Here is a 13,104-nt window from a genome sequence, read left to right as displayed (position 1 = left end):
TGCTGTGAGTTGAAGTAATGCTTTGATTCTAATATGGGCTTTCTGATACTTTGAAACAGAGACTGGTAAAGTGGAAAAGAATTAATGAGAAATAAAGATCTCCAGTACCTCTCTGCAGGCAGTTCTTGTAACTCCTGAGTAATTAACATTTGCCATTTTAGGTACTTTTCTTTTTGTACTTTAGCTAAATTAAAAAATCTTGTGTAAAAGCATATCAGATATTAGTGAAATTTAAATCTGCTATATTTCCCTTGTCTAGACAGTTAATTCTGGTATTAATGACAGATCATGAGTATTGACTAGGAATTTCTACTGGATTGAATTTTGATACTGATGCTAAATTACAGCTCTGGAACTGTTCCATTGGATATCTTGATGGTGGGTGGGATTTTTGCCCCAAATCCACACTCACTGAGTTCCTGGTCCAACTGGTGGCATGACATAAGTGTTCCTTATCCAACACTGAGTTCCTTATCCAACTGTGTGCATTGAAACACTTGACCTGATACAAAGGGAGCCTCTCTCTTATCTCTTGATAATTAGAAACAACTTCAGAACTTGGAGGATGCTTGTGATGACATCATGATGCTGGATGATGCAGATTCCCTTCTGATACCCTACCAGATTGGGGATGTCTTCATCAGTCATTCCCAGGAGGAGACACAGGAGATGCTGGAGGAGGCAAAGGTGTGTCTGGGCAAACAGGAGCTCCTTGGCTGTTCTGTGTGTGTGCTGAGCACTGCAGTGGGGTGATCTGTCCATCCCGTAAACCTTTGACTTCCCAAAGCTGATGTTGGATTTGGGATTTGATGGGGGGTAGTGGATGTAGGATTCGAGCTGTGTGTGCCCTGTAAGTCCCAGCTGGGCTGTCAGATACAAAGTCACCCCGGCTGGTGGCCCAGCAGGAAATCTGCAGCCTGACAGGGCACTCAGCTGGCACAGGGGCACCTCTTGGTTGGTTGTGCGTTGTGACAAATGTGACTTTGTTTTACATAATTGGTTGGGGGTTTTTTTTTCTCTTTCAGAGAAGTTTACAAGAAGAAATCGAAGCATTGGAATCCCGAGTGGAGTCAATTCAGAGTGTCTTATCTGACCTCAAAGTGCAGCTCTATGCAAAGTTTGGAAACAACATAAATCTTGAGGCTGAGGACAGTTAAAGCTTTTCTAAATACAACATACATTTTTTCCTTAGTTTATTAAATGTTTTGATAACATTGTTTTCAATTACATTTGAAAAAAAATCCACCACTTTCTTTTTGGTTTTTTTTGGTGTTTTGGTTTTTTTTTTTTTACTTTCTTGTCTTGAGTTCCATATATTTAATGAGAACTTTCATATTTTGGTTACTGCAGTTATTTATTTGTTCAGGAAAGCCTGTTGGTAAAGCATCAAGATTGGAATATTTGCATTGTTTATTGAAGTAATAAAGTGAGGCATGTGTTGTAGTTTCCTTGGTCTTGTTTTCCACTCCTGACAATGGTAAAGTATAAAAACAACAGGAATGGGGAATTTTTGATTTGCACTGTGATGGCTGTTTGACAAAAGCTTCTCTGTGATACAGAGGGCAGGATTCAGCTGTGATACTCTTTAGCTGGTTTTAGCAGCCCTCCTGGAAATACTAAATGCATCTTTTGTGTTTCAGTCCCTGAGCTCAGGCAGCTCAGGGATCAGTGTTTACGCAGATAACTCGGTGCACAATGTGGGAGCAAATTGTCAGAGGAGAAAGAAAGGATTTTTAAAGCTCACATTGAAGAAAAGCTTTTGGAGTCACCATATTCAGTCATTTACTACTTTGTATTTGGAATCACAAAAGATGCTGTAAGTCACAGTGGTGAGTCTTAACTTTTAATTTTCCTCAACAGTCAGTTTCTAAATCCACATTTATGAACCAAATTGATGGCAGAATTTTCCTAGGTGATATTGCTGTGTCAGTATCAGTCTCTGAAACTACACCTCCATCACTAGGTGGAGTTGAATGTAATGTTTAAATGTCTTGATTGGCTGACTCCTCACAGCCTTGAAAAAAAAGGTGCTGTCTCACTTTTGGACTTTCGCTGCTTTGATTAATGTATTGCTCCACCTGCTCATTAGGACTTGACTTTTAAAAATTAAATCTTAGCACACTTAAATCATCTTTCTAAGCTATCTCCCAAACCAGTGTGGACAGAGAATTTAGTTGGCCAAATATTAACCTTCAGCTGTCATTCTTAATAGGAATAATCAGAGTATGAGATGAGTATATTTTTTTTTAAGTGAGTAATACCAACCTATCACTTGCCAGTGGTGCAGCATCTCCAAGCAGTGTGAATGTTGTGGTTTTAATTCAAGCTTGTGCCTCAGGAAACACAAATTTTTCCTTATTTCCTGAGTGAATGGTTCAGCTCCTCTTAGGTAAAGTGTGGTTGTTGCAGCCACGGCAACTCTGCTGCTCTCTCTGGGGCGCATTTGGTGTATTATCCAACATCCAATGCGCTTTATAAATCAAAGAAAATGTGGAAGAGTTTTTTTTCCCAGGTGAAAACTGCTGGAGTTTGATCCATAACGAGCAGCACCCAGCAGATGGCATCAAAGAACTGGGAATGCTGATTTTTTTGGCAAGGCCATGCCAGGCTGGGAGTGCCACTGCTGGTTTTAGTGAAGTGAAGGTTTGGCTGCAGGAATCACAGATGATTCATTGGTGGGTACCAGTTTAAAATTCCCTGCTGATTGACTGCTGTGCCAGCACTGCTGTTCTGAGCATGTCACAGCTCTGCAGGGATTTCAAAGGATGGGGATTTCCAGGTGGGCCACAGTATGGATATGGCTTTGTTATGGAAAAGTCATAGAATGGTTTGGGTTGAAAGGGACCTTAAAGATGGTCTGGTGCCAACCCACTTGCCCTGGCAAGGTGTGGAGAGCTGGCATTATCCCTGCTGTTCTTTGCTCCTAAAAGTGCAGTTTTCCATATATCCAGTGCTGATGTTTAGGGAAAGATGTTAAAGTGTCCTTGAGAGTGCCAGAGGTCTTGTTTTGTGCCACCATCCCCTTATTTTCTCTCTTTAGTGTATTATGTGTGTGATCCTCTGGCCCATTTGCTCAGTCCTTACCACATAAATGTAGGTGCCTTTTTGCACCTGGGGTGTCCAGTTTCATTGCATGGTTTGGACAACTGTGTTTGCAAGTCAGGCAAGTCATTGTGCAACAGAATTTTTCAGATTAGTCTCTGAAATTTTGTAATTTACAGAAATACTCTGCCAGGCTGTCATTTGATATTTTTATAGGTGTAGAAGAGAAGATGCAGGGAACACTGTTTTATCCGTAAGTTCTCAGTGTAGAAGTTAATTTGCAGATTGTACATCAGTTGCTTGAAAGTATTTGACAGCAGTCACCTTTCTCCTCCCTTGTGAATATTTTCAATTGGTTTTCAGTTAGCAGTTACTCTGTTTAGCACCCCATCTTTTCAGTATTTTTTGGTAGACTGGAAATTTCTGTTTTCTACAGTAATGCTTGCTTTACTCTGCTTGTGTTTGCTTGACTCTGGGTCAGATAGTAGAAGTCCATGAAAACCTGATACTCTGTGCACTCTGTACATGTCATGAATCATTTAGGTGCACTTGACTATACATTTTTGAATATTTTTGTCAGAATGCAAATAGTTTGTTGTCATTCTCTGTATTTTCAAGGGAGTGACGTTTGTAAAGCACCTGAAAGCTGAAATGTGCCACAAAAGTGCTATTACTTTAATCTGAGGGCACTTAGAGTTGGCCAAGGGTCTCTTAGTGTTTGAATGAACTATTCAGCCCCATCTCTGGATTAAACCACAATTTCAATAGTGGTTTTGTTTTACAAGTCTCAGAGCCCCCTGTGGCTGGGCTGGCACTTGGCTGCAGCACTTAAAGCAGGTAAAGCAGCCAAGCTGGTGAGATACAGCTCATTTCAGGGCCTCAGGCCGAGGAGACACAACAGTTTTTCCAAGCAGGTTGGTGAAACCTCTGTCCAACATGGTAGGATACAGTTACTGTATTTATTGTATTTTCAGGGGCTTGGTTGTGATTTTGTGTCTCGTCATCTGATAGAAAAATGTTCTCCACATGATGATCTCCAGCATAACCTTCTCCAGTGGAACCTTCATTATTGCACATCACTTTTGTCGAGCAAATCCTTGGATCCCTTTACACTCCATAATATAAATGTGGATAATTATTAAGTAATTATAGGAAGTGGTGTGTAGCTGAAGTACAGATAATTTTGTGGTAATAAGTGGGACCTCAAAGAGCAGGAAGATCCTGAGTTCTGAATACTAAAGCCATATTTTCTGTAGGAACAACAGAACTGAGCGCTTTGGTTTGCATGAGTCAGTGGTTCAGATAATTTATCTAATGTTATTCTAATAGTCTGATTCATGAAAGAGAAAAAAATAGGGATGTATAGAGGCATAATGAGGGCTGACAGGAATTATTTACAATCAAGTTTGTCTTTATTTAGATTGTATGAGTCATGCAGAAAACCCAATTATTTTGTAATTAAACATTAGCTGCTGCTGGGGCTGCACAGAACACAGAGCACCAAACACAGTGGCCAGGGAGGATTTCCTCAGCAAGAAGAAAATTTCCCCTTTGCTTTGCCAAGCACAAGTGAGGGAAAACATTGTTCAGTGGATTTTTACATTCTGTCAAGTGTTACCCCTTCAAGCACAGAACATCAGTCCATCATATCAAGTTTGGATGATTTTATTGCCTTGTTATCTGGTTGTGCAGACCAGACTTACAATGTTCTGGGAAAGTTTCAGGTTTGGGACTTTTTTTTTAAATTATATTTAGAGTGTCTGGACATAAGTGTGAATTAAACCAGACTCGGGTCAGGGCTGGCCTTTGAACAACACCACTTCATATATTTATATATAAGACCTGAATGCCTTTGGGTAACAAAAGTGGTGAATCAGCTCAGATAAAAATTATTAATCTCAACATACCTGGCCGAGGATGGATGGCAGCTCTACACCCAAGACTGCTTTTTATTAACACTTGGGGGGAAAATAATAAAACTTTCATTTCTGTTGTGAAAGCTCTTCCTCCCCCAGTTGTTTAATATTGCTGTTAAAAGTCCACCCAGAAGAGCTTTAGTTTGCTTCTGAAAGTGTCTCCCAGCAACGGTGTTAAACATGTCAGTGATGTCAAACAACCTCTGGGCAAGATTTTAAACAAGACTTGTCTCTCCTTGTAGGGATTGAAGAAGTGTTCATGTGCTTTTCATGTATATGCTACCTGAGAGAAATAATTGTGATAATTGAAGCTCCTGGGAAGATGGATGTGTTGGAGATGTTCAGCATAACATTTATAGTGGTTGATTTTCACACTGTGCAGAAAATGCTGCTAGAACACCTATGCAGACAAATACAAATATTAAAAATCACTGTTTTTGAAAGAGGAACAAAATGGTCTTCACTGTAGGAGAATTTTGGTCATAAGTACACATTTTATTGCAGTTATGATCTTTGAATTTAGGCAAGTGGTAGAAAAAAAAGCCTGTAGAATTTGTTTTATTCATTAATTTATGTGTTAATTTGACAGAGCTACAGTTGAAGATGTTTTTCTTTCTGTTGTCTTCACCCTCCAGTTTTGGACATCAGTGGTACAGAGGAGCTGTACAACAGCCTGTGGGTGTTACTGGGAGATTGCAGAAGTTTTGCAGTTACCCTCTCCCAGATTATCCTCCTCACAGTTCATTCCTGTGGGATGTAGCCCTGGAGGAGATCATGGTATTTATGAATAGTCAAGGAGTGCTTTATAACACTCATTTTCACCTCTGCAGTCACTTCTCACGACTCATTATTGCAGGTAGAAAGTACTGTGGGATGAAGAATTGGTTCTATGATGCTCTATATTGTGGGTTGGTTGATTGTGGGTTTCTTGTTTTCTTTTTATTTTTTAAGTTCTTGAAGAAGAAATAACTAGAGGGCAAAAGGTACAAATTTATAGTCGGCTTTGCATTGCACACAAAGCTCAAAAAAAAATCCCTGTTTTATCTGTGTAATACTGAACTGTGGTAGCCAAATTTATCTCAGATGAGACTTGGAACTAAGATAATATTTTTCTTGCTGTGACACTGAGCTGGTGCTTTGCATTTTGTACATCTAGTTTGGACTTTGGAAGCTTTCCCTTCCCAGCCAAGGAATGTGTGTATTTATGGTGCTGCTTGGTGACATCAGCACAGGAATGTCACATCAGCTTGGCTTTTATTTATTGTCACTGCCTGGAACTTCTTGACACATAATTTTATCGCCATTAGATTTGATATGACAAACAGCTAATAAAATAAAATTGTGTTTCATTTTATACCAAAGCAAAGATTTATTTAACATTGTCACGAAGTTTCAGCTGATTCCTGTTGCTGTGGCAACATGCAGTAACTTGGTGGTTAGCTTAGGAATTAGCTCAAGAATTCCCTGAGTTGGATGTCAAAGAGGAATAACTTGCAGAGCTTTCCTTGATGCTGAACAAGACAGGCGGGAGAAAGATCTTGGACTCTTAGACTTGACTCTGGGCTCTGCTAAACCACCCCTGAGGGCACCAGACTCTTTAGGCCAGAGGAAGGAATTGAATTGAACATAAACTTCACCAATCTCTTGTTATGTGGTGAATGTAGGACCATGAGGTCAGTCCAACTCTTACTGTTAATTTAATGTTTTAAGGCGTAAGCCAACCATTAATCTTCAGTCATTGAATATTTTCCTGTATCCTACATAAAAATCACACAAATAATCCCTCTGATTGAGGAAATCAGGGCATCGGTTCTCCAGGCTGAGGGGCTGCACAGAGAGAACATTGCCATACATTAGTTCTGTTCTTACATCTCTTTTGCCCACTGTGGATTGTTCCTAAAGGAATGGCGTGGGCTGGAAGGATATTAAAATGAGCTTTTGTGGCCTCTCTGACACAGTCATGAGCCCAGGGCATCACAGGACTGCATTCTGACCCACTACAAGAACTGTTTCTTTTGAGTGGATGCTGTGATAATATAAAAACACCTTAATGTCTCATTTTTTGAACATTTAACCAAAATCAGCATGCTCCTGAAATTTTTTTTTTATTAATGAAATTCCTGTTCAGTTCTTTTTCTCCTCCTCAGATGTATTTACTTATCTGCCTCAGCTATTGCAAGGGTGAATTAGTCAATGTTTTGAGAGCTTTGTAAAGCGTCATGTAGGTGTCAAGATTTTAAATAATCTCTCAGATAGCATTTATCACTGTATTTAATAGGCTTTCAATTAGAATGTCAATTAACACTGATTTGTTTTAAAGAAACAGACATAGTTTTAATTACAGCATGCACATCCAGCCTGGTATTTAATTGCAGCAAGATTGCTGAAGTGCTGTCTTCATCCCTAGATGCACGAGGACAAAGCTTTTACTTAATTCTGTGTAATTAGGATGAAGGAGGAACATTATCCCAGCAGGTGCAAAAGAGCTCAAAAGGGAAGGGCTGAGGAGCAGGTTTTTGTGGCCTTGCCGTTGAATTGCTGTAATTTTGTAGAGATTTGTCCCAAAATGGGATCTGGGAGCCTGAATTTGTTGTGCTAAATGACAAGCACAGGCTCAGGAGAAGCTGGGATTAGCTGAAGGGAAATCTCCCTCTTCTTCTGCGGAGTTCACCATCCTGGGCTGAAATTGTTCATGGCCAGTATAACTGGGGACCAGCACAGGAAGGACATGGAGCTGTTGGGGAGAGCCCAGAGGAGGCACCAGGATGATCAGAGGGATGGAGCAGCTCTGCTGGGAGGAAAGGATGGGAGAGTTGGAATTGATCAGCCTGGAGAAAGAAGTTTCAGGGTGATCTAATGGTGGCCTTCCAATGCCTGAGGGAGCTACAGGAAAGATGGAGAGAGACTATTTCCAAGGGTCTGGAGTGACAGGGCAAGGGGGAATGGCTGCAAACTGACAGAGAGGAGGGTTAGATGGGATATTGGGAAGAAATTCTTGCCTGTGAGGGTGGTGAGGCCCTGGCACAGGTTGCCCAGAGAAGCTGAGGCTGCCCCACTCCTGAAAGTGTTCAACCTGGTGGAAGGTGTCCCTGCCCATGGCAGGGGGTTGAAAGGAGATAGTCTTTAAGGTCCCTTCCAGCCCAAAGGATTCTGTCATTCCATGATTCCATGCCCAGTGCCTCAGGGAAGCCCTGGAGAACACACAGAGTCAGGGTGCAGATCCTTCACTGCATTTCGCTCTGCCTTCAGGTTCTGGTCCAGCAAAGGGCTGAAGAGTCCATGTGATCCCTCTAAAATAATAGCAGTATTCAAATATATCAGAAGTCTGACAACAGCTAAATGCTGTCCTAAATCAGGTGTTTAATTTGCAGTATCTGTACACTGGAGCCCATATTCAGTATTAATTATTTTCCATCATGATCTAAGATGTCACTTTGCAAGTCATATCTGCATTTCCTTTTCCCTTGGCACATGCTATGTTGGTATTAAAAGCTGCTCTGCTTTATGTTTGTTTGTTTGGGTTTTTTTTGTCCATTTGTAAAGCACATCGAGTCAATATGTCACCTATCAGCACTGCAAATCTCCTGCTTCCAAGTGTTGTGATCCAGGGCAAACTGCAGGCTTTGAAGTTTTAATACAATAATCCCCTTTCCCAGCCAAAGGAAAGGTTTCAAGACATCAATTTTCAGTGTGTTATGACTACAAAAGCTGTGCTTCAGTAACTACAGCTCGAGCAAGGGCACCTCTGGTGCCACCTCTCCCAGCTAAGGGTTGGAAGTGTAGATTTGGGAGACATCATTGTAAGTAGTGACATTGAGCACTGCTGGAATCTGAAGGCTCCTGTAACAATGGTTTATCTTCTCACAAACAGGAGCCTGAGTTTGTCTCAGTGACTTATCTCGTGACAGCTGTGCCACGCACAGTTCCACGTGGAGTTTTTGCAACAGCACGATCAGTTATTTGCTTAACACTCCAAAACTGACCATCTTCATGTTAAAAACCCCTTGATTTCAAGTTAGTCTTCTTGCTGCTCAGTGTTAATACTCTCAGTGTTAATATTGTGGGTTTCTTGTTTTCTTTTTGTTGTTTTTTTTTTTTTTAAAGTTTTTTAAGAACTTTTAAGAACTAGAGGGCAAAAAGTCCAAATTTATGGTCACCTTTGCATTGCACAGAAAGCTAAAAAAAATCCCTGTTTTACCTATATGATACTGAACTGTGGTAGCCAAATTTATCTCAGATGAGACTTGGAACTAATATACTACTTTTATTGCTCCCTAACCGGTGCCACTGAGCTGGTGTCACTTTCTTTAGAAATGTCATTTCCTTGAGAAATCAGTGGCTAAACTTTGAATGCTCGGTTCTTGGACAATGCTCAGGATGACTTTAGTACCTGCAGTGTGGTACATTCCCACCTGAGTGTTTAAGCACCTCTTTTCTCTAAGATCTGTGGTTAAAAAGATGAAGATTGAAGTAATTTTGAAGCAGAATGTGACCAATGTCTGGACTGCTGTGCCATGTGCAAAATGGAGCAGACTGAGCTTTTCAGCCCCTTCTACAGAACAAGGCTAAAATAAATCCGGAGTGGAAAATAAATTGAGCTGATGATTTGATTGCACCTAATTTTCACTGGCTTTGTGTCGTTCTGCATTCACAGCATAACTCCCCTCATGCGCAACTGTAAACATTTTGTTCTCATTGATTCCTCTTATCCTAAGGAACAACTTTATCCATCAGCATGAAGAAGAATATGAATGTCCAGCCCCAGTCCGTGATAATTGTTATATGTTCAGGGAAAATCTGCATTGGAATGCTGTTAAATTCTTGGCACACACTCTGAATTTGAGCAAAAAAGATAGACCTAGTCTTGTGAGTCATTTTCTTGATTGATCTAATTTACCTTGAAGGTTAATGTATTCTAAACTAATTCAGAGATTAATAACCACTTAAAGGTATATGAAAGACATTTAACTGTATACCAGGCGAGTATTGTAACCCAGTTTATTATCTCTTCAATGACTTTGGGATTTCATTTGATGAGATTTAAGAGTTATTTGATTGTTTGATACACAGAGTGGTGGGTACAAAGTAAAAAGGTGTTTTCAGAGCTTACTGGGTAATTCTGAAAAAGGGATGTAATTCTATTTGCTTATACTGCATAATTAAACCCTTCATGTTCAAGGTGATACTGGTTTTTTTTTAATGACATGCATTAAAATGTTCAGTGATTAAATAATTGGACCAGAACAGCACTGGACCTGTCCATTTTTTAGCCTGCTTTGACTTCTGGGACAACAGGATTGATGATGCTGCCCTTCCTCCTTTTTTTCCAAGACTGCACCAGAACACCATGCAGAGCTTTGCCTTTATCTTAAGGAACCGTGTCCAGCTTAGGCATTAACTGGTTTACAATAAAAAATGCAAGGTTTTTTTTTCATGCCTAGTGGCACCCTTAGATCATGTGAGAGCTTCACGCGTGATTTGTGGCCTGTGAACTTCCCTGAGTGGTGCTGAGGATCCACTCCCAGAGCAGGAAGTCAGTTCTGTATAAACAGAGAGTTTGATATTTAAAAATGCTGAACATCTTGAGCTGCCAGAAATTGGTGAGAGTTGCAAGTATTAACGAGCAGCAGGGAACAGATCAGGCAAATAGCATCTGTTTACCGTAAATATTTTGGTTTCTGTTTACAGCAGACAGGTAGCAACATTGTGAGCAAACAGGCACATTGATACCTCTGAATATTGTGTGTGATCCCACTCACTGACCTTTAAAACCCACAAAGGTGGCATACAAGGTGTTTTGTTGCTAAGACTGTGGGATCCTCGCTGTTTGTACAGCTTGGATGGTGTTTTATCTGGGTTTTTATCTCAAACCACTGTTGCGTGAACGCTGAATGCACAATGAGCCCCTGGCTGCCTGATTTATGTCTCCAGCTCCTCATGACTTCACAGCTCATGAGTGTCAGAGCAAAACTGAGCCCACATTGATTTATGAAGGGTCATCAATAAAGGGTGACAGAAAAGGGCTGGTCTAAAATCAGGGCTCTGTGTGCAACTCTGGGCTACCCAGGTACTCAAAAACCTGCTCCATTCCTAACCCAAGCCAAGCAAACAGGGTCATGAATTTGATATAAATTAAGAAAATCCACCACAAGCTTTGTGGAGATTCAGGTAATATATGGGAACCTATGCATGAGCTCTATAAATAATACAAGAGCTTTTAATTTTGAGGTTCTGCTGGGCTGTTAGAGGGAACAAAAGGCCTAGAAAATAGATAGCTTTGTTCAGAGTCAATTAAACAAAATACTAGGACATACTGGGAAAGAATCAAGTGGATGAACTGGTGAATAGATAGAAATTACTAGAAAATGCAATGTACTGGGGCCTTGCTGAAGAGACATGGATGTGTGTTGAAATGGTCTCTCAGGGCTTGCTTTGTCCCTTCAAACTGGAAAACACAGGAAAGGCAGGATTTCAAAAGTGCCATTTTCATTACCATTGACAAATTAAAAAAAAAAAAAGGAAAAACCAGTAAAAATGATCCTGTCTTGGGGAGCACCACTGGAATACGTTCTTGAGAATAATATAGTCAGGACTGGCCACTTGACTCCTGATTCAGCTTAAATTGCAGAAGAGATGCAGCCAGTGAGGGATTTGTCAGAAAAACCATTTTTTAAAAAGTTCTGAATTTGCATTTTAAATTAAAAATGCACTTTAGCTCGCAGTATTAGCAGCAGATCTTTCCTGTAAATTAGAAAAGAGGACAAGAACCGGTTCAGAAATCATTAGACCAAGTTGCTCAGAGCCACATCCAACCTGGCCTTGGACACTTCCAGGGTTGGGGAGCCACGGCTTCTCTGGGCATCCTGTGCCAGGGCCTCACCGCCCTCACAGGGAACAGTTTCTTCCTAATATCTGATCTAAACCTACTCTCTGTCCCTTTAAGTCACAGTGATTTGCTGGGGTAACTGCCCCACAGAAGCAAGGACATACCTCCCCCCTAAAAATGAAGCTTGTTGTGAGCTTGATTTGAGAGGTGTGGGCTCACAATAAAGCTGGGGAAGGAGAACATCATGCATGTCATTTTGTATCACAGCCTGCCATTAGTCATTGTAATTCCAACATATGTTAGCCACGAAAATTCCTGCTCTTTTGGAAATACATTTATTGGAGGGTGTTCTCTTGGACAAAGAACTGTCAAATATCATTAGCACAGCCTGTCCATCTTTCATGGTTCTTTTTTTCGAGAACTAAAGCTTGGAGGCAATATGGTATCAGCCTCTAGATTAAATTAAAGGTCTGCAAAGTAGATACTTTATCAATTTTCTATGCAAGAAGGTACAGATTTGCTACTGGTAATGCAGAGAGCTCAGGAGAGATTTCATCTGCTCACCACATGGTGCATGCAGGGGAGGAAGATGTTTGCTTTTAAAACCATTTCAAAGCACAACGTTCTTCCAGGGAGCTGAAACCGTGAGGATCATACAGCTGGTGTTATATCTGGAGTGGAAGAGGAGAAGATTTCCAAGCCTGATGTTACGTGGTGAACTGAAAGAGGGAGGATGTCAGCAGGGCAGGGAAATAGAGAAGCAGAACCTCAAGCAAGATGACATTGATGTCAGCAAAGCTGGGAATTACTGACAGCAAAGAGTTGTCATGGTTTGGTCTGACCAGCATCACCAGAGCAAATGGCACTGAAAACTCACAGGGGCACAAGGCAGAGGTTCCAAGATTCCCTGACTTCGCACCTGCTCCTGGAAAGGAATGGATGCCATTCCCACGCTGGTCTTTGGAGGATTTCATGAACCAAGATGCAGCCCAGCGATGTATTTCCTGTGACTCAGAAGTGCTCATCTCTATAATGCCACTGATTACTGCAGAAAGGTCAAACCCATCTGAATTCATCATTTCAGTTTTCCCCTGCAGTATCAGTTTGGGTTTGGTGGCAGTTAAACCAGAAGCAGCGGAATCGATTTTCTGAGTGCAGACTGTAGAATTGAGCTGGGTACAAAAGCAAACCTATTCCCACTGTCAAAAAAGGGATTAGTTTCTGGTTTTCATCCTGCTTTTGGTCAGCCTCCAGATCAGTTTCATACTTTTGGATTCTTTATGAAAAGCTTTTAAAGTTTTTTTTTATGAACAAACGGCT

The 13,104-nt window shown here is 40.8% G+C and overlaps 1 protein-coding gene across 2 annotated transcripts in view; it reads left to right on the top strand.

The window, feature by feature from the left end:
* Positions 1-1,443, top strand: part of PFDN4 (prefoldin subunit 4) — a 4,057-nt gene extending 2,614 nt beyond the window's left edge. For both annotated transcript variants that reach the window (XM_027881302.1, XM_027881303.1), the window contains exons 3-4: positions 544-687; positions 1,026-1,443. In XM_027881302.1, the coding sequence (XP_027737103.1) occupies positions 544-687; positions 1,026-1,157 (276 nt within the window). In that variant the 3' untranslated portion in view covers positions 1,158-1,443. The remainder of the gene's footprint in view (positions 1-543; positions 688-1,025) is intronic.
* The last annotated feature ends 11,661 nt before the right edge of the window (positions 1,444-13,104 follow it).

The sequence above is a fragment of the Empidonax traillii genome, unplaced genomic scaffold (assembly GCF_003031625.1).
Source record: "Empidonax traillii isolate 1590-97213 ecotype Southwest subspecies unplaced genomic scaffold, ASM303162v1 scaffold86:size2944007, whole genome shotgun sequence".
In the NCBI taxonomy this organism is placed as follows: domain Eukaryota; kingdom Metazoa; phylum Chordata; class Aves; order Passeriformes; family Tyrannidae; genus Empidonax; species Empidonax traillii.
The sequence above is the reverse complement of the archived record's forward strand: the minus strand, read 5'-3'. Positions and strand labels throughout refer to the sequence as shown.